At 37.2% G+C, this 19483-nt stretch overlaps 1 protein-coding gene across 1 annotated transcript in view; it reads right to left on the bottom strand.

Moving 5' to 3' along the window:
- Window positions 1-3305: 3305 nt before the first annotated feature.
- Dscam3 (Down syndrome cell adhesion molecule 3) overlaps window positions 3306-19483 on the bottom strand; it is a 178462-nt gene continuing 162284 nt past the window's right edge. The window contains exons 5-32 of the mRNA XM_017899882.1: window positions 17482-17628; window positions 16819-16959; window positions 15789-15979; window positions 14201-14441; window positions 13565-13718; window positions 13350-13501; window positions 12502-12771; window positions 10855-11000; window positions 10205-10640; window positions 9788-10081; window positions 9357-9587; window positions 8998-9153; window positions 8838-8908; window positions 8405-8648; window positions 8145-8291; window positions 7897-8058; window positions 7534-7750; window positions 7378-7466; window positions 7113-7292; window positions 6795-6983; window positions 6489-6674; window positions 5964-6411; window positions 5655-5881; window positions 5299-5467; window positions 4984-5147; window positions 4711-4813; window positions 3924-4133; window positions 3306-3357 (exon numbers count right to left, since the gene is read on the bottom strand). Of these exons, the coding sequence (XP_017755371.1) occupies window positions 3306-3357; window positions 3924-4133; window positions 4711-4813; window positions 4984-5147; window positions 5299-5467; window positions 5655-5881; window positions 5964-6411; window positions 6489-6674; window positions 6795-6983; window positions 7113-7292; window positions 7378-7466; window positions 7534-7750; window positions 7897-8058; window positions 8145-8291; window positions 8405-8648; window positions 8838-8908; window positions 8998-9153; window positions 9357-9587; window positions 9788-10081; window positions 10205-10640; window positions 10855-11000; window positions 12502-12771; window positions 13350-13501; window positions 13565-13718; window positions 14201-14441; window positions 15789-15979; window positions 16819-16959; window positions 17482-17628 (5417 nt within the window). The remainder of the gene's footprint in view (window positions 3358-3923; window positions 4134-4710; window positions 4814-4983; window positions 5148-5298; window positions 5468-5654; window positions 5882-5963; window positions 6412-6488; window positions 6675-6794; window positions 6984-7112; window positions 7293-7377; window positions 7467-7533; window positions 7751-7896; window positions 8059-8144; window positions 8292-8404; window positions 8649-8837; window positions 8909-8997; window positions 9154-9356; window positions 9588-9787; window positions 10082-10204; window positions 10641-10854; window positions 11001-12501; window positions 12772-13349; window positions 13502-13564; window positions 13719-14200; window positions 14442-15788; window positions 15980-16818; window positions 16960-17481; window positions 17629-19483) is intronic.

The following is a 19483-nucleotide window of genomic DNA, read 5'->3' as shown; positions in this document are numbered from 1 at the left end:
TCTCACGTTGACAGCCATGCGTACTAGTCGATATAGATAGGAAAGTATCGTTGCAATAGAATGCACCGTAGAAAATACACAGTGGCGTTTTACAACGGTGAAACCGCGAAAACTTAAATTCTCCACATAATTCTTATTTATGCATTTGAATAGAATAAAGAGTTTGACGTAAACATAGGAAGAAAAAACAATATTTAAATATTTAAGTTAACAATGAAAAATTTAGTAATATTAAAACATTAACTACGTATTATGATTTCTTTTCTTTAAGTAAATGGATTAGAAGAGGGTTAAAATTTCATAAATATTGAAACACAGGGATAGACGATCAAATTTGATGCAATAAATGTCTGGTCTTCTTTATTAACAAGCTGAATTAGCATACCTTGTGAAAGTTTGACACTTCGTAAGACATTCGATTGTTTTATTTCTTTTTTTTTTATTTTCGCATTAACCATAACGGACGATGATTAATTTTATCGAACTCGTCCACGGATAGTTATACGAGGATATGATACATAATATCTAAGGTTCACGGATCTCATGTATTATACAAATAGTTCATTCATTCGCGGTGGTTGTGCTACGCGATGAATTTCTATATCACACACATCACCTATGCACGCGTTCGTCAGACGTACATTCAAAAAACCATTGCGCTAAATTTTTGTCCAAATTTTCTTCTAACTACGATCACGTTTTTTTTTTCTATGACAAAAATTTACTACAAATTATAAATTTTTCGTAAAATTTGTTGCATCCATCGTATCTGTACAAATAAAATACGTACTTTTATGTAGGTGTGATAAATTACGTCGTCATATCGTAAGAGGGCATACTCTGTATATGTATATATTCAGCTAAACTGTTAATTCCTCTGTAGCGACTTTTTAATATAAGTTTGTTTAATTAGTTAAGCATATATTACACCTTAATAGTAAGATGTGTCATTAAAAAATGTACACGTAGAAAATTTAAAAAACATTGAAGAAGCCTTTAATAAATACATATATGGTAAATATACAATGTATTATCAAATGTTAGCGAAAGAGGAACTTCGGAAATTGAAGCTGTAATCTAGCAAATTCTTGTATAAAGTTTAAATTAAATATTGCTACACTTAAACGCTGATATGGCAGTTTATTGATTAACATTAAATTAAGGTACTGATATAAATATCAATACGATCGATTTCGATAGTTTTGTATAGGTTAATTTCATATTGTTACTTATTAAAACAGTTGCGTATTAATATTATTACGCACGATCCAGTCTGTTGAGAATTTTTGTAGAAATATATTTCGTATGAAAAACGAACTTTCTTTTCTCCTTTTTGGAGAAAATACACGAAGTATGCCCTCGTCTTTGAAAGTTCTCCAACTACGAAGAGTCGTAGTAGAGTCGTAGACGCCCATGATAACGATATCTCGTTCGATCATTTAAGGCAATAGCCTATAAATTAATTGTCTTTACGAACTTGTCTTAAACTCCGTTTGGCAAAAATCAACGTAAGCGTAGTTAATTAGCTCACCGTTTCACCATTTCAAGAACGATGCACGAGTACTGTATTTTAATTGATTATTGGCATATAAAAATCCCTTATTAGCTCGCATAACGGATAACTTATCGATAGACCGATTATCATAAAATCGTCCGATCTGATCGATATAAGTTTGCTTCGAACAAAATGTTTCACCTTTTGTTTTTCTGTGCATTTCAATAACAAACGATTTAGAATTTTTTAATTACTTTATAGTAAAATTCTAATTAGCTTTTGTGAAAACTTTGTTTTTAGTTATCAGCCATCAATAAAAAGAATACCTAGTTTTTTGTTTCGAAACGCAAGGAACACAAAAGGTTAAACATTAAAATATCTATATAGAATATTTCGTGAATGAAACAACGTAATACTTAATGCTATTTTTGACGTTAATTAATAATCATTGTATGTCGATAAATTGTTCATCCTTTAAATATGATGCATACATGTATGTACACTTTAAAACTTATTGTTAAGTACTCTTTCTCAATCACACTTCTCGATCTTGGACCGAAATTGCGTGTTTTCTCAGATATAGAGTCTTTAAATTACTTTATTAATACAATTAAACAAACGAAATAACGAAACGCACAGTTGTGTCAGTTTAATGCCGATACTTAGGGGTGTTACAATTAAGTTGTCATGACGTATATAGGGATTCGTTTTTCAAAATAGTGTTATATCATAACATTTTATTTTTGTTAGCTTGTATAATAATAATTTTATAAAAGATATTTTTATGAAAAAAAGGGAATATAAAGTTTGTACTAAAATGCAAACAGTATCGATTTAGTATAGGTGTCCCAAATGTACCGAAATCAAATAGCCTTCCTTTTTTTACTCCATGACAATGCATAACACAAGTATAAATTCTTTGTTTAAATAATGGAATTATGGTAGTAGCAACTATACGGTAGATATTTAAACCATGTTTTTCAGGGACTGCATTAAACAATTCTCAGTACCATATTTTCGCTTTGTTCGTTTAACTATACAATCCATGGTAACAGTGTGACTAGTGATACGTACAATCTATACTATACAGTAGTTAGACGATTATACATGTGTGTAATTCATCATTCCGTCTCTAAATTGACTTGTTTTCTAACACTTTGTTGATGGATGCCTCTCGTTTTATCAGTCGCTGTTGCAGAATCTTCTCAGGAATGGTTACACTTGTAGCTCTCAAGTGATGTGATTGAGTTTGAAACGACGAAATTCTTATGTATTTAAAGACCCCTGTCGATACTTTCACATATACCTGTTCATATTATTTCACGATTGGTCGATCGGTAAACTTGCGAATAACGCAACGGCAGTATTCGATGCAACGATGAAGCAATCGATCAGAAGATTTGTCAATTTAATAATACACTGAGAAAAATGTTTAAACATGAAGAAACTGTGTTTTGGTGTATACATTTTATTGACAGGAAACCGTGAAGCACATTAGATATGCTAATATTAAATCTAATTCCTTTTAAGTAAAATGGACATTGTTTCAATATGTTAAACGAGTTTCTCAGTGTTTTAACATGAGCAAAAATTTTTTACGATGAAAATTCCTAATTAACCTGATTTCGACAACAGTTATTACTAGCAAACGTGTACCATTCAAGATCATATCTTATCGCTTTTTCAAAAACTACGGTTTTCCGTTGACATTCTGCAAGACGATTAGATAGTCAACAGTTTTCCAGAGAACTCTTCATGTCTCTCTTTAAATCGTTTCGCAAAGATTTCCGCTAGAACTGCTAAATTTCAATCATACATGTATAGTGAACTCTTGCCTTTCTTGCTCCTTCCTTTGTTGGTACCTGAAACGAAGACGTATAACAAAGTTTTTAGTATTAACAAACAAGTTTAGATTTTGTTTCTAAGAAGCATATTATTTTATTTGGGATAGTAACTTAATTTTTAATACAGAAGCAGTTTTGAGCAATGGATACTTTTCTAGACTAATATGTATATGACAGAATTTGGTGCTGTTTAGTGTAGCTTCATCTAACCCTTAGAAGACTTCTATCTTTAGATTCTAACAGGTAGATGTGATTCTTGAAAATTTGGATTTGCTTACATGCAATATTAGGTAAATGAAAATGTAAATAAAATAGGAAATATAAATGTAGATATAAATAAAGAAAATATAAAGAATCAAATTAATTACATTTACATATTTTACATTTAAATTTCAAAAACTTTAAGCTCGCTTTGGGTAATGTATGAAGCAGATGATGTCAATTAATGATCTCCATTTATGAAAAACACCGTAATACGTAATTTAGTGATTTAAAATTTCAGAGGCCTTCCCAAGATTAAGATGAATACAAAATGAATCTCAACGTGTCAGCTTACTACGGTCTACGGAGGTTCGTGTCGATACCTAGCGAGCATAGATTCGACGGCCTCGATCGGCAGTCTACCCAAGCTGCCACCGTGGCGGGTCCCGGTCGCCAGGCCTTGCCAGTCGCGATCACGATCACGATCCCGTTCACCACGATCACGATCACGATCACGGTCGCATTCTACGTCGCTCAATTCGCGGCTGTCGCTAAACCCGCTTGGCGGCAACAACGTCATGTCTTCCACCGAACTACGCATATTGGATCAGAAATAGCTTTTAGAAGAATGAGAGATTATTAATGATATATATTGCAAAACATTTTTATCGCCATTGATTAAAGAATTGATCTGTGACTTGAATTTGACAAATTAATCTGGATCGAGCTTAAGGTTTAAGTAAAGTTGAAATGAATATTTGTTAATATTGGGAGATCCAAATTAATTCGATGAAATTTAAAGATATCTTTAATGTAATATTCTAGATGATTTTAATTTATGGTAAAAGATTATGATGATATGAAGTTAATTATCAAGGAATTTGATAAAATTTATGAAGATACACGAGAAAAAAATGTTTAAGTAATAGAAAAATGTAGTTTTCTTAATACATTACTATATATTAGCATTTAATGCAGTAAACATTAACTTTTATGGAATAAATTGTAGACATTTATTCTTTAATTGTTATTATAATCGAAACTCATACTACGAATATGAGATTTTTCTATTACTCATTTCATACTGATATGAAACCGATAAGAGCGTGATACGAATACTGAACATAATCAGGACTGAGTGCTATGTGGAAACAAACAAACCTTGGCTACCTGCGAGTAGACCGGCTCGGCTGTCGGCTTCGACGTCTCGCAAGTGAAGGTGAGCCTTCGTTGTTGGATTCTGTACTCGATTCTACTCCTCGTGAAAATACATCTGCAGAAAGAATTTGCAAATCAATAATTTCAGTTTGTAAAAAGCTAACAATTCGATTAAACCAATCCTTGTAAGTTTTACAGTTGTAAATTTTAGGAGAAACTTGAAATTAATCATATAAATTATAGTTTTACGTATGATTTTTTTTTTAGAAAGATTAAGAAATTTACCTCTGCAGGGCTTGACTGGTACCCTGTAACTAGGCCCAGCGCACTCTCCGCAAGGACTTCCGGACGTATCACTCCCGGAACCTTGACGACTTGAGCGTAGCTTGCTCTCCGCTTCCGCGATACTCGGGAAATACCGTTGCTTGTGCCACCTTGGTGTTTTAGACCTGAACGTGAAAGAACACCAGAAAGAGGAAGAGAAAAGGGTTTGGGAGCGGGATATCAAACTTTCTCGCGCAAGGAAATCGAGCAAAGGACATTGAATTCGTCTAACATGCATTAAAAATACTAAAAAAAGGGTTGAAAGAAAACAGTTACCTCTCAAAATCTACGCTGGATCTTTCATAATCGATCGTATTGATGTCTTCATTTTCCAAATGGCCAAACGTTTTGAACTGCATTGTGTAGTCAAGTGTGGCAGTGGTCACTGAACGATTTTCTCTCCCTGGTACACTGAATGTAGCATATGGACTTATTTCGTACATTTCTGTGGAAAAAAAGATCATTACTAGTTAAATTATGTAAAAAGAACAAAGTATGATTAAGGAGATCTGTTTTCAAGATTAACAGTTTTGTATCGGTGTATTGTTTCACGAAATGTATAATGAGTACAATAAGCATTTTTAAAACAGCTATAGCTTCTTTTTCCAATAAATCGTAAATAAGTAAAAAACCTGATCCATGGTCGTTCGATTTATGGTTCTCTTGTTTCACTGGTGAGCTAGTATAAACTTGATGATTCCTTCTATTATCACGTTCAGCAGTGGATTTTAGTTGCATGGTAGACATACAACTTGAAAGGTGATGGTGCTGTTGATGTTGTTGCTGTTGTTGAACTAATCCCAATCCTGTCTGTTGATTTTGTTGCTGTCCAGGAAGTATATCTCCCAAATAGCTAGCTCTAAAAAATACAGATATTATTATTTTCCTTAATCACACAAAATATTAATTTTATGAATCATTAATAGACATATATATAGTACCTTCCACTGCGTTTTAGCATCACGTATCCCAAAATAGCAGCCGAAATAATTAGCACAATTGCACAGATGAGAGGTACAACTACGTAAAGTACTTTGTGATTAGGAATAGTTTTCTTAATATCGTCTTCCATAATTAGATCGTTCGGAGGACCAATGCTAACGCCACTAAGAGTGGTTGTCGCAAATTCCATTTGTGTTTGTGTAGATCCAGCGTCATTATGCGCTGTTAGTCGTAAATTGTACCACGAGGCAGTCTTTAAATCTCTTATGACTAGATTCTCTGTAGCACGACTTGCCACTAGAATCCATGGTTCAGTGCTGATCCGTCTACGATACTCTACAGTGTAGTATTGAATAGGGCAACCACCATTTGGCCAGGATAGCAGATTTAATTTTACGGAGGTACCGTTGGCAGAGATAATGTCTCGTTCCTTTGGTAATAACGGAGCTACAGGGACAATTCAAAAAAGTTATATTGTATCTAAATGAACGATGTAGGAAACGTTACTTTGTATCCAAAATTACCAGTTCCTTTCGTCGTAGCACTTATTAGGGGACTTGGATCTCCAGTACCCACACGATTATGTGCTGTTAAGTGCGCCAAGTAAGAGGAACCGCATTTTAAACCTGATAAAATGAACTCAGTCTGTTCGGGTGATAATGCAATCTCTTCCCAACCACCTTGGTCCCTTTTATAGCTTAATACGTAGCCTAATAAAAGTAACATTACATTAAATTTTATATGTTTTAATATTTAATATTTCATTATATTCCTTTGTTACTGTTTCACTTTATTTCTACAGTTTTTAATATTCAATGTTCCTTATTTACCTTGAATAGTAGCACCACCATTATTGGGATGATTCCATCTAAGTTTTATGCTATTCGTTGTTGTATACTGCAGTTCTAATGTTGGTGCTCTAGGAGGCATTACCACGACCAACGTGTAAGTGATGGAATCATCGCCGAACAAGTTACTAGCTGAACACGTGTAATTTCCCGCGACAGATTGTTCTAGTCCTAACATTTTTTTCATGGTTAATGCTTTTATTAATGTATTTATTAATTCACTCGTGATTATATTGGATAGTATAATGAATAACTTTTTAAACAAATACTTCAATTATTTCCAAATAAATATCGCCTTACCACGAATATTGAGATGGCCATCGGCAGTTAATTCGTAATGTCTGCCAGTAGAAACTTGACTATTTCGATACGTCCATATTGGCCGAGGTGTAGGATTACCCACGACCAAACAGGATAAGGTAATCGATGATTTAATCGCCCTTCTCAATAATTGTGAAAAGGATGCCACTCTAGCTGGAGCTTTTGAAGCAATTTTATTACATACAATTAATAAATTATCTATAGATTAGATAAATTGAAAAGAGTATTTTTTGACTAATCAAACCTCTGGTATTTGTAGTTTGAGTTACTATAGTGGTTGGTTCTCCCTCACCTATACCTGTGGTTGCTGATACCCAGAACTCGTATAATTGTCTAAAACAAAATTTTATTTAAAATTACTTGTTTTAAGATTTATAGCAAAATTCTGAGGAAGTATTACCTTTCAACCAAGCCTCGTAGTTCCATAGTAAGAGTATCAGTCGACGACGATGGTAATTCATGCATGGTATGCGTATTATGGTTACTGGAGCCTGCTTCTCTGCTATAAACTGTGTACTTGGAGACGTTCCCATTCGGTTGCAGGGGTGGCAACCACGAAACCAATATGCTCTCCGCGGTTAATGCTAAAGCTTTAATGCCAGCTGGAGGGCCTGGCACTAGGAAGAATAATGAGTAAGTCCATTAATCGTTAATTTTGATTATAGTTTGTATGAATATTAATATACATATCGAAGATAAATTAGATATATTTTTATTGGCATTAGATAAATGAAAATTAAAAAAAGTAGAAAATGATTCTTACCATCTTCTTCGGTTGTACAAAAAATTGGTGGACTCAGGACTCCATCGCCAGCTCCTGTGTAAGCCAATACTCTAATAGAGTAATTTGTATATTTGTAAAGAGTGTGCAGATACGTTTCGACACTAGAAGTCTTTTTTATTTCACCCACTGTTGATATATCCACTGGAACAATTTTGAATGCAAAGAGAATATTATTTTAAATGAGTGGTTTTACCTATAATCTATTAACTTCATTTCTCTTTACTTACTATTGTCAGTGGGCACTGGTCTGTAGTATACTTTGTAACCTTGGATAATTCCACCATGTTGGTGGGGTGGAGGTGCACTCCAAGAAACTTTTACACTTTGGGAAGACAGAGGAACACACGATACCTGTGTTGGTGGAGTTTCTGGGACTAAAATTATGTCAAAGAATAAATCAGTAAAATATCGTCATCATATCACTAAAGAACAGGGCAATTGTATTCGCGAAAAAAGATTTTCTTGTGAAAGTTTATGTTTATCGCACCTCCTTCCTGTGTTGTTCCAACAATGGGAACGCTGGCCGGGCCGCTGGCTATACTATTGAAAGCTCTGATCGATATATCGTACTTGGTGAACTTTCTCAGGCCGGTGAGTTGCACCTTTGTAGTCGCCCATCCGTTCACGGTTAAACTTTTGCTTTGGTTCACACCTGACGTCGAAGATGAATGCTCCGACCATGTCACTATGTAGCCCAATAAATCTCCGTTACAGGACTCTTTTGGGGGTGGCTGTAAATGCAATAAATTCTCTCTTAGTGATTCTTTACAATACTTTTAAAAAATGAGACAATTTATTTCTTGTAAATAATTAGTATAATATTTAAAACAAATTTAAAACATAGGTTTATTTTAATATTTATTTTTGGATTGGAAAAAGAGTATAAATGAAGTACTTGTATATTTTATAAAAAAATTTACCTGCCAGCTGACCATAAGTTCTCCAGGCCCTGCTGATTGCACTTTAATATTTTGTGGTGATTCAGTGGGTGCTATTACAAGTGGAAAGTAGGAAAATTGTTAAATAATTGTGAAGAGGATATTATTAAGATTGCATTAAAAAAGAAACGTGTTTCTGTACCTTCTTCCTGAGTTTTGGCAACCACAGGATCAGTAGGTACACTCACATCTATTGAATTAATAGCAAATATGCGGAATGTGTAAGTTACTGCTGGGTGAAGTCCACCTACTAAAGCCACTTCTTGATCGTCGCTGGTAGTTTCGAAAGGGGATAAACCTGTATGTATTAAAACAATCATAATTAATATAATAAAAAAAGCTGTAAAATTAAAATTCACTTTTATATTATATCTTATTTAAAACTTTTGATTATAAATATTAATTCTGCCAATAATTATATAATAAAAAAAAATAGAAGAAATATACAAATAAATAAGCTTTTAAATGGAACAAAAGGTAACTAATTTAAAACATACTAACCATTTTGTGTTGGATGTATGTTGTTTCCGTTATTAGTACTTCCGGGCGTGTAAGTAACATTGTGCGTTTTTGCAGGATTCCAGTCGTCTGGTGAACCATGATTCAACGATCGATACTGAATAACGTAATTTCGTATTGGACTGTTTCCGTCGAAAGCTCTCTTCCACAGTAATCGTATCGATCGTGAGCTGATTTCTATAACTTCTAGCGAAGCTGGTGGATCTGGTCTCTCTGTACTCGTGACACGAACATAGTCCATCATTTGTGACCACAAAATACATAACAAAATATATTCCATCAAATATAGAAAACAAAGCAAAATGTCTATTGATACTGACGAAATGATATTTTATTTCCAGAGAATTTATAATTATTATTCTTTATGTAGATTAACTAAAAATTAATGTTATATACAAAGAACAAAATGTTACCCTGAACTGCAAGATAAATTAGATGTTCGCTCCTCCCATAAGCGTTGTCAGCTGTGCACCTGTAAGCCCCAGAATCTTGACGATCGCTGCTCCCTATAGACAACTGCGACTTAAGGCCAGTGTCTGTTTTTATTTGACTGATGCTCAGTCGGTGGCTGTTCGTGTCTAACCGATCACTGTTGTGCATCCATTGCACTTCTATAGGATTATCCCCGATGACAGTGCAATCCAACGTCACGGACTCGCCACGACGGATTGTCACATTCTTGCTCTGAAACTCGAATCTCGCTGGCTCTGTAAGAGAAAAGAATAGAAACAATCTGAAAAATATTGATAATTAACTGAGATAATCGTATTGATTACAATACCATTTAGGCTATCAAAATCCTACAATGCACAATTTAACAGAAAGTTTACCATGAACAGACACATAGATCACTTTGCTCAGACCAGATCCAATGTCATTATTCGCTCTACACAGATAATGTCCTTCATCTTGAGGCCCAGCTGAGGCTGTCCACAGAGATCCATTAGGCAGAATGGTCAATCTCCCGTCAGATCCATCAACCAGTGGATGATAGTCGTTAGAGGTTCTTCCTCTAGCTCGCAACCACGTGACACGTGGCGGAGGGAACCCCTTGGCCTCGCAATGGATATTCAATGGATTCCCCAGGAGGGTGGCTACGTCTTGCGGTTCAAAGATCCATTGTGGTGGCACTTTTACCAAAAGTTCAGTAGTATGGTTGACCTTGGCCGCGCTATTAGTTGCCACGCAAGTGTACTTGCCGCTATGGCGTGAGGAGAGCTCCTTGAAGACGAGTAGACTGAAGAATTCGACCATCTTCTCCTCGATCTGTAACGCAGATTACGAAGTATGTTTAAGTGAGACATTTAATGATACGAAATATTATATTGCATATAATCATTGTGCTATAGCATTGGTTCTAATAATAATTTTGTTACGTCTACTTGATTCTTGACAATTTGTCAGCATTATGTTTTCTAATAGAGTAACATGCATGTGCAATGACTAATTAGACGCAATTTTTTTTCAGATGAAGACATACACGTAAAGAAGAAGGTAACGGTTCGCCATCTTTTAGCCAGGAGAAGTAGATTGGAAGATCACCAGAAGTGACGGTGCAGGTGACCTGTGCTCGACTGCCTTCTTGGAGATTTGCTGGGAAATTGAAAGGACTCATAACAGGTGGACCTGAAACAAGAGAAATTGGTTCATTTTGGTAATTCTTTAAATTATTATTTTAGGCATAATAAATTATATTAATCGTCGTAAGAAATGATACCGGTCATACGTGATTATAATTTTTGTCTGACTGTGATCATACGTGGAGTTTACTCTCGAGACTGGTAAGAAAAAAATAGACGAAGGTAAGGATAATTATTGTGGTCAGTGCTTATTAGTTTCTGTCCACGTATGTATCTTTTAGTTTCTTCTACAAAACGTCGCGATAAATGAGAAAAAGTTGAGAAGTAACGCTAGAGGAATTCTTTCGGGCGTGCAATTTACTTCTTTCGCCTACTCTCGTGACTCCGCCGCAGACGTAAGCGACCCGTCCGTAAAGAAATAAAAACAAAAACTCGTTTCTCGTTAAAACGAATGTACGTATTTATACGCGTACACAGTGCTGGTTATAGTTTTTGCTCTAACAAAACTAGAATCTCACTATGAAAAATAGACAACAATCTGCAATATTTATATTTTATAACATTATATTTATTACATTTTAGAACATAACGTTAATTTCGTATATTCTTCAATTTATATTTTCCCGCGATAACAACGCCTAGCTTGTCCAGTCGCAGCCAACTTCAAGTCAATGCCAACTCGAACATACCGGTAACACATGGTGGAATATTTTCGCGCGTCAAAGTGAAACTTTCAATGTCTATAAAACTTTTCGTGAAGTAGCATTATCGTTGATTGGTGTTTTAATTGTTGCAATCGACGAAATATATATATTCAAAAATAATAATGCGGAGTATCAATTATTACTTCGTAACATTGTAACTATAGGTTACTTTTGTAACGGTTTGTAACGGTTTGTAACGTGTGTAATATTTACGAATGCATAAATTTAAGAAATTAAGGGAATCAAGATATCAAGAAATCAAGAGATCATATTTAGTTAACACAGCTTTGAAAAGGTAGATTTTTAATGATATTTCTAACTTTTGTTTGATTTTAGAGTGGCATGTACGAAATAAAGTGGCTGGAGTTCAAATCGTATAACGATACTGCGTAATTACGTAGTATCGACTGCAGGTTATAGATTTCGATCGTCAATTGCGATATTTACTTAATATAGCTTGGAAAAGGCAGTTTCCTAATAGTTTTAATTTTTCTTAGATTCTGACGTGTAATATGCGAAATAAAGTGGCGGGAGTTCAAATCGTATAACGATACTATGTAGTTACCTAATATCGACTGTAGATTCTAGATTTCGACTCTTGATCATGATATTTAGTTAACATAGCTTGGAAAAGGCACTTTCTAATAGCTCATCGGCTGCATAGTGTGGCAGCTATACATATAATGACTACGTGATCATTTCGAATGTCTTTTGCAGGTTTCTCTTTGGACCGGACGGGTCTTCATCATTGGGCCTGATTGCTGGTGCGAAGGAGGTGACTAATGGTCAACGGTCAAGAGTCAATGGTCAGTACTATATATATGTTCATTTAAAAATACTCACTGCTGACAGTCAACCGGATGTCTCTGCTTGCCGTTTCGCCAGATCTAGCTCGTACCATACAAGTATAAGTGCCAGCGTCATTTGGATCCACGTTTGCGATGTTAAGATGGCCCTCGTTGTCGACGTCGTACCTTATGTTGAGAGGAAGCGCGGCTCCTCCACGAGACCACTCAACCGACGTGATAGGATAGCCGGAATAAGGACAAGCTATGGTGGTATCGACACCGGCTATCGCACGGACCGGTCCTATCGATCGGATGTACGGCGGTCCTGAAATTATTAATCGACGTGAAGTGCCTTCCGACACATTTCGCTTGGCCACTAGCCGAATTATTATCCTCTTCCTATCATTAGCGGCAGATTAATGTTGTTTAAGGTTTATCATCAAAGTTTCATTAGAGCATCTAAGTTGATAGTTGATAGATTCCTTCCCATTATAGAGTTCTTACACCAAGAGGGAAAATAACAATGTAAAAGAACTTGATTTAAATTTCTTTTCATTTAATTTTGAATTAGAGATTAATATCCATACGTATGTAGAGTAATATTCATCGAATTTCATTGTCCTGCTTTAACAATTCAGTGGTCTATTTATCCCAAATATTCATGAATATTTACTCTCTATTTAAATGATTAATTGCTTTAATTTACCTCAATTCACTCGTTTTATTATTTATCCAATTCGTTAATAACTTGTTTATTCAATGCATATAGTCTTAAGAACTGAAATTGATTTTACAGGGAGGATTAAACTCCGTTACAATCGTAAGCCGCCTTCATCGAGTCTGAACTGTAATTCTCGTTACGAGTGTGACCCAATGTTACAAGCAAGGGATGATTCGAATTACCATAAATGTTCAGTCTAGCTTTGTGCTCGACCGTGGCCAGGGTGTTGGCCGCGACACAGGCGTAGAGGCCGCCATCTTCGGCTCCGGCTGTCGATATGTTCAAATGACTGATCACGTCTCCAGACTGATCGACGTACTGTCCTATTGCGTACCTGTATCAGGTATTGTGCTTGGTTAAGAAGTGTAATATTGATCGATGAGATCTAGATGCCCACCTGTGTCCAGAGGCGATTTCGCTTAGAGGCTCTCCGTCTAGCAGCCAAGTGAACGATGGCGGCGGAGATCCTGTTGCAGAGCATCTCAAGGATACTGTAGGACCAGGTTTCAATGCTTGCTCGATGAACGTGTATTGTAATTCTGGTACAGTATCTGATGCAACAAATTAAACTAATTTTATTTTTGTCCTTGTTCACACTATCCGGATTTTCCAGAGAAAGAAGATTATAAAGATATCTCAACGCTCTGATGATTCTCAGAAAGTGTCTCATTCGACGATCATATAAATGGATAAAACCAAGTAGCTATATATAAGTACATTTTTATCCGAGAAAAAATGAATATAGATTTTTGCAAAAATTATTACATATTTTCATCAACAAGTGATACAAGTCAACACTAGAACCGGCCTATAGTGAGTAACTATCACGAGTACCATATATAAAAAGTTAAACAATTTTATTAAAGGTAGTTATATGTTTTCAGAAATTACAATAATACAAGTGATCCTGACCACCTCAATTAAAAATCCCGAGAAGCGAATCGCCAATTGGCCCAGGAATCGCAAGTTAATCGGTCGATTCAGCAAAGACAGAAACCATTGTGACTTCGATTAGAGATCCATCGAGATATACCTCCAAGCTTCAATTCCGCGGTGGCCTGTGCGTTCTCCTTGTCGCTTCTGACCAGGCACTGATACATCCCCTTGTCCTTTCGGCCCACCGAGCCTATCACGAGCACCAGAGGAACCAGCAATCTGATCCTCGTGTCCTGCGCGGTCAATACCGGCACACCGTCGTGCAACCACTCGACGCTCTCGACCGGATAACCCTCCACCGTGCAATTCATAGTGGCCGACTCCCCGGAATTGATGATCTGTAAATACCGGGAAACGGTTAACGATTCGTGCTCGAAAGTTAATGCCCGTGCCGCGATTTACGCAGCTGCACGTCCATCCCCCTTTGACGCAACGACTGTCCATCCGCTTCGATGGACGCTGAACTCGTGCGCGGTTGTGGCTTTTTCTTTCCTCTTTTTTCCCTAGTTCGCGAAATTTAATCGATATTCTGTACAGCGCAGGGTAGTCGAGGATATTTTTGAGCCGGCGGTCTCATCTTTGAACGGCGATATGGGAGACGTTGGGAGACGATATGCGAGAAATTGCGGAAGAGTAGATGGATATCTTTTGAGGTTTGGGACGAAGGAATCGTCGAGGCGCACATCGGGATTCGAGGTATCGGGTAAGTGGCTTGCTGTTTGTCAGAGTCTCGTATCGGGAGGCCTCTTGATCTTCTTAATCACCTGGATAGATCTTCCGCGGATAATAGTGGTGTTTAAGCTAATTCGAGGATCGGGTGCTTGGCTCGTTTAAATTTTCCTAACAGCTTCGATAAGGGATTAGTCTAATTGTGAGTTATTTGATAGATCAAGAGGACTTCGGTTAATAAGAACTCCTAGTTTTAATTATTTTTATGAAAAAACGATTCAATGGATTCTGTATTTGCAAGTGTCGCACCTGATGAATCTGATTTTAAAAGAAATTGTTATGGTCTGTTTAGGACATCTGATTGGGATTTTTTCTCATTAAACTAGCAACAGAAATTGAAGCGTTTGATTCGCCATCATCACGTCGTCGACATATACGAAAGAACGTGTTGGCTGGAATCTACACCGAATCGTTCGATCCTTATGATAATTCCGTGATTCCGAGTGGTGGTCGTAAAAGTTAACAGTAACGGCTTCAGAGTCATAGCTGCCACTTATGATAAGTACTCGGCTATTGTGGAACACGGGGGACGATTATAATTGGACTTTATGGCTCAGAAGTCGCAGCGATTGAATTTTCTAGCCGGAGAGTTAGCATAATCGAGTTCGATGGTGAATCCTTGCCAAGCTTAGCAATTTATGAACTAGCATAAGCTGTCGTAATTACACTCGAATCGAGGCTCAAAATTTCTCTACAACAATTCACAAGCATATTAATTTAATTAAATATAATATTAAAAAAATAAAATAAAATAACAGCGTAATACCAACCAATTGTTTCTACAACGAAACCATAAGTTTCTACGTTACAACCACCGCTCTGGAAAACGAAGAAAAATGAAGTATCATACTTAGGTATTATCGATAAATTCGCAAGCCTGCGGTGTGAGGGGTTAAGAAGTACGAACCACGTGATTTCCAAGCTTCGTTACACAGGGACAAGAGTAAATCCTCTACCTGAACACGGGGCTGTATCCGCGCGTTAAGTTTTGAAGTGACCGACAGGTGTGTTTCCGCTCGTTGCTTGCCGACCTGATTGCTGGCTAGACAAATGTACCTTCCTGCGTCCTGAGCGTCCACGCGGCGAATTTGCATCAAATCACCCCACAGCTGAATTCGGCCAAATGATTCGACTGGTACCGAATGGCCTGCAACAACAGTATACCCGTTGCTTGATACCATACTCACGCCAGCGTGATGTATCGCTTGGTCACCCTGTTTTCGCCACTTTCGCGCGCGTTTCCATGAACGATGAAGGATAGGGAGGAAATAGGGGTGGAATTGCATACAATTATGTTAACAGCTACGAGTTCGATCCTGACTCTGCGTCGTGCGAAGACGAGTTAAGAGCGTGTACTGTGCGTTCGACAAAAGAAGGTATAACGTCTTCATATCCTCACGGTTGATGTAGATGCATAGTTCGAGTACTGTGCGTTCGAGAAAAGAAGGTGCAGCATATTTATTACATCTTCACAGGCAGTGATAGCTATTGGTCGAGGACAATGACCGATGATCTTCGTCATTCGTTTTCGGCCAATAGTCGTGGGAATGTAAACACACTGTGCCTTCTTTTCTCGAACGCACCATACTCAAATTCTATATCTACGTCAGCCGTGAGGATGTAAACACGCGGAACGCACAGTATTCGAACTCTCTATCTATATCAGCCTTGAGGATGTAGACGCGCTGTGCCTTTCTTTCCTCGAACGCACAGCACGTGCTCTTAGTTCGTCTTCGTACGACGCGGAGTGAGGATCGAGCTCGGAGCTGTAGACAGGATGTAAACACGCGGTGCCTTCTTTCCTCGAACGCCCAGTACAACAGTGCTCGTCAGCTGTTTTCAATGGCGATGGCAGCTGGACTCGCTTGGGATCCATTTTTCAGAGGTAATTACCGACACAATAATTACTCGAGCGACACGATGTGGCGTTAGATTATGCGGTGTACATTTAGATTACACGGTAAACAATCCCCTAATTAAACCAACCGTTAACATCGCGATACCAAGTAAATTGCGGGGGTGGGCTCCCCTGGGCTGAGCAAGTTAGATGAACGTCCGAGCCGCTTTCCGCCGAGATGGCGATCTGAGATCTCTGCATCAATCGTGGCGCCATAAATTCCGTCGGTTCTGGAAATTAAACAGCGCGTATGCATTATCACGTCTTGTACGAAAATGAAGTCTAACAATATTGAATTAAAGTTTCGTTAAACGATAGAACGGGGGAAAATGTATCGTATCAAACGCAAATGCGAATGGGACTTTAATCATCGACGTGATTACAAACGGAATAGTAAAAGCATGTTATATAGAGTCGAACAGAATTTAATTTAGTTTATCATAGATTCGAATTAATTTCCTCTTCTCTTTTCTAAAATTTCTTGATAGAAGAAGGTTTAACACTAGAACTACCGATCTTTACTGGGCACCTAACTATAACGTGCCCAGATTATAGTAATTTCAGCAGGTACGATGAATATGAGTGAATATATTGATTACAGTTCTTTCTTAGTATGAGTTGGTACCAATTTTATTCTTAAAACAGGTGTATGTGTTTGCAAAAAGGGAAATTTTGGGACCAGTCATTTTGACTGGTTTGGTAGTTCTAGTGCTAAGGATCGCGGTATTATTTTTGTTTTCAATGGCAGCAACCTGTGACTGTTAGCTTTGCTTGCTTGCTTCTTCTCCTTTCACCAGTTAACGCGTGGAAAGTTAAGCACGAGTAGGTGGCTCTGCCGTCTTCCGGTCTCGCGGCTTTGATGTGTAGATCCCCTTGAGATGTGACCACGAATCTCGCACCTGTAATATAGCCGAAATTCCAATAAAACGAAGAAAGGGAACAAGATGTATAGAATTTCTATATCGACATAGTGACAAATGAAAGGAGAATTAATCCTTTGCGCTCTACGATCTTTTGGCTAAAGAAGGGTACGAATTGAAAAATTTTCTGCTATAAAGAGGATGATATTTTCTGAGCGGTAAATAAGAAATCGTATAATAATCGACACGCAGAATTATTTGACTTCGATACCTCGCGCACTGTTGCATTACTTTAAATTTGATATATTAATTAATATCGAGCTTCGATATTTTGTAAAATGGCGACTGAAGGGCGCCTCTCGAATGCAAAGGATTAATCTACAATTGAGATGATAGGATTAGATGGATAATTAAATCTACAATTACACGTTTGTCGAAACCCCATCGGAATTTATCCTATGGCATTAAATTACCATTCAATAGCTACTCAAGACCATAACGATTAATTCGTCAGAGATCTGTCACGATCTCTGCCATAACGCGAAGTCAATTTTCCATTGGTTCCAATGCAAAACTTCGACAGTAGTCCGCTTTAATTATAGACTCCTAGCGTGATTTATGGCGTTTACGGATGAAGCTGTGAATTACATCGTGAAAGTAAAGTAATACGTCAGCGAGTGACGTTAATCTCCAGTATTTGACGCGGCCTGTGAAACGCCACGTTCCAAATAATCCTTCTGAAATAGCTTTACAAGCTGTACAACTTTTCACCCCCCTCTGTCCCCCTTCGGATATATCGAATCATTTAATTCGTTGTTCGATTTCACGCGATTTTGCCCTCACCCCGTGAGAAATATCATTTTTCAGCTGCTCCCTCGTCCCCGTTTCGCTCGGCTTTTTATTCAACTTCCATAGAACGGCCACGCTCGCCGGAAACCCGTCATATATTACGGGTCGTGCATTAAAAACCGTGAAAAAACAAAATATTCTTTCGACTCGCGGAGTTACTTGTTGTTTATACCGACGAGCATGGCCAACGAAATAATTCGTTTGAACGAAAGAACGTGGGTATCGCGAAACCTTACGGCTGATTCGCAACGCGCGAGCTTATTGCCCAATTTAATTATTACCGACGTATTAACGCGCACGCGTACAATGCATAAATATATACGGAACGGATGTACGTTGAATAAGTAAAAAGTGAAGGTAGTTTCGCACGATGGTTTTGTTTTTATGGAAAATTAAACTTCAAAATCCGGCGAGTGTATATGCGTCCGTTTAGTCCGCCGTTTAAGCATTTCGTTTCCCGCAATTTTTAATAACCGATGAAGGGGGGTCTACAACGATTTGCTGTTAGAAGATGCAAACGCGACGCAATAACCGATATAAAATTATTAACCATCCCTTTGACATCGTCCGTGATATCGTTGATGTATTCGCGTGTAATAAAATTAGTTGGATTAAAATTCATGGGAAAATTAGAGGGAAGAGTCGTAAAGTAAATTTTTAAGGACTATGTTTCATTCGAGCGTCTCTTCGTTTCACAATTTTGATTTATTTTCTATTTATAAAGGTGGATCCGCAATTATCTATTAGTATTTCCCACTAGGAAATTTTGACTAGTTGTGATCCTAAAGCTCACGAGTTGATAAATTTCTCGAGAACTAGATCACTATGAATTTTCATTGATGCGTTATTTATTTTACGAATTCATTCGTTAACTATTCGACGAGAAATCCTAAAGGCAAATCAAGGGTCGTTAAAGACAATTCAGTTATAGCGAAGCCAAGCAAATACCGATTATTTACCTGTCGATAATCTAGAACGAGTAAAAAGTGGAGCAATTTCATCTTCCATATCGTGCTAATGCGATCGTATCGCAAATTCCTCCCGG

This window comes from Eufriesea mexicana, unplaced genomic scaffold, assembly GCF_001483705.2.
Source record: "Eufriesea mexicana isolate 0111107269 unplaced genomic scaffold, ASM148370v2 scaffold1018, whole genome shotgun sequence".
Taxonomy (NCBI): Eukaryota; Metazoa; Arthropoda; class Insecta; order Hymenoptera; family Apidae; genus Eufriesea; species Eufriesea mexicana.
This window is presented reverse-complemented; position numbering and strand designations above follow the sequence as displayed.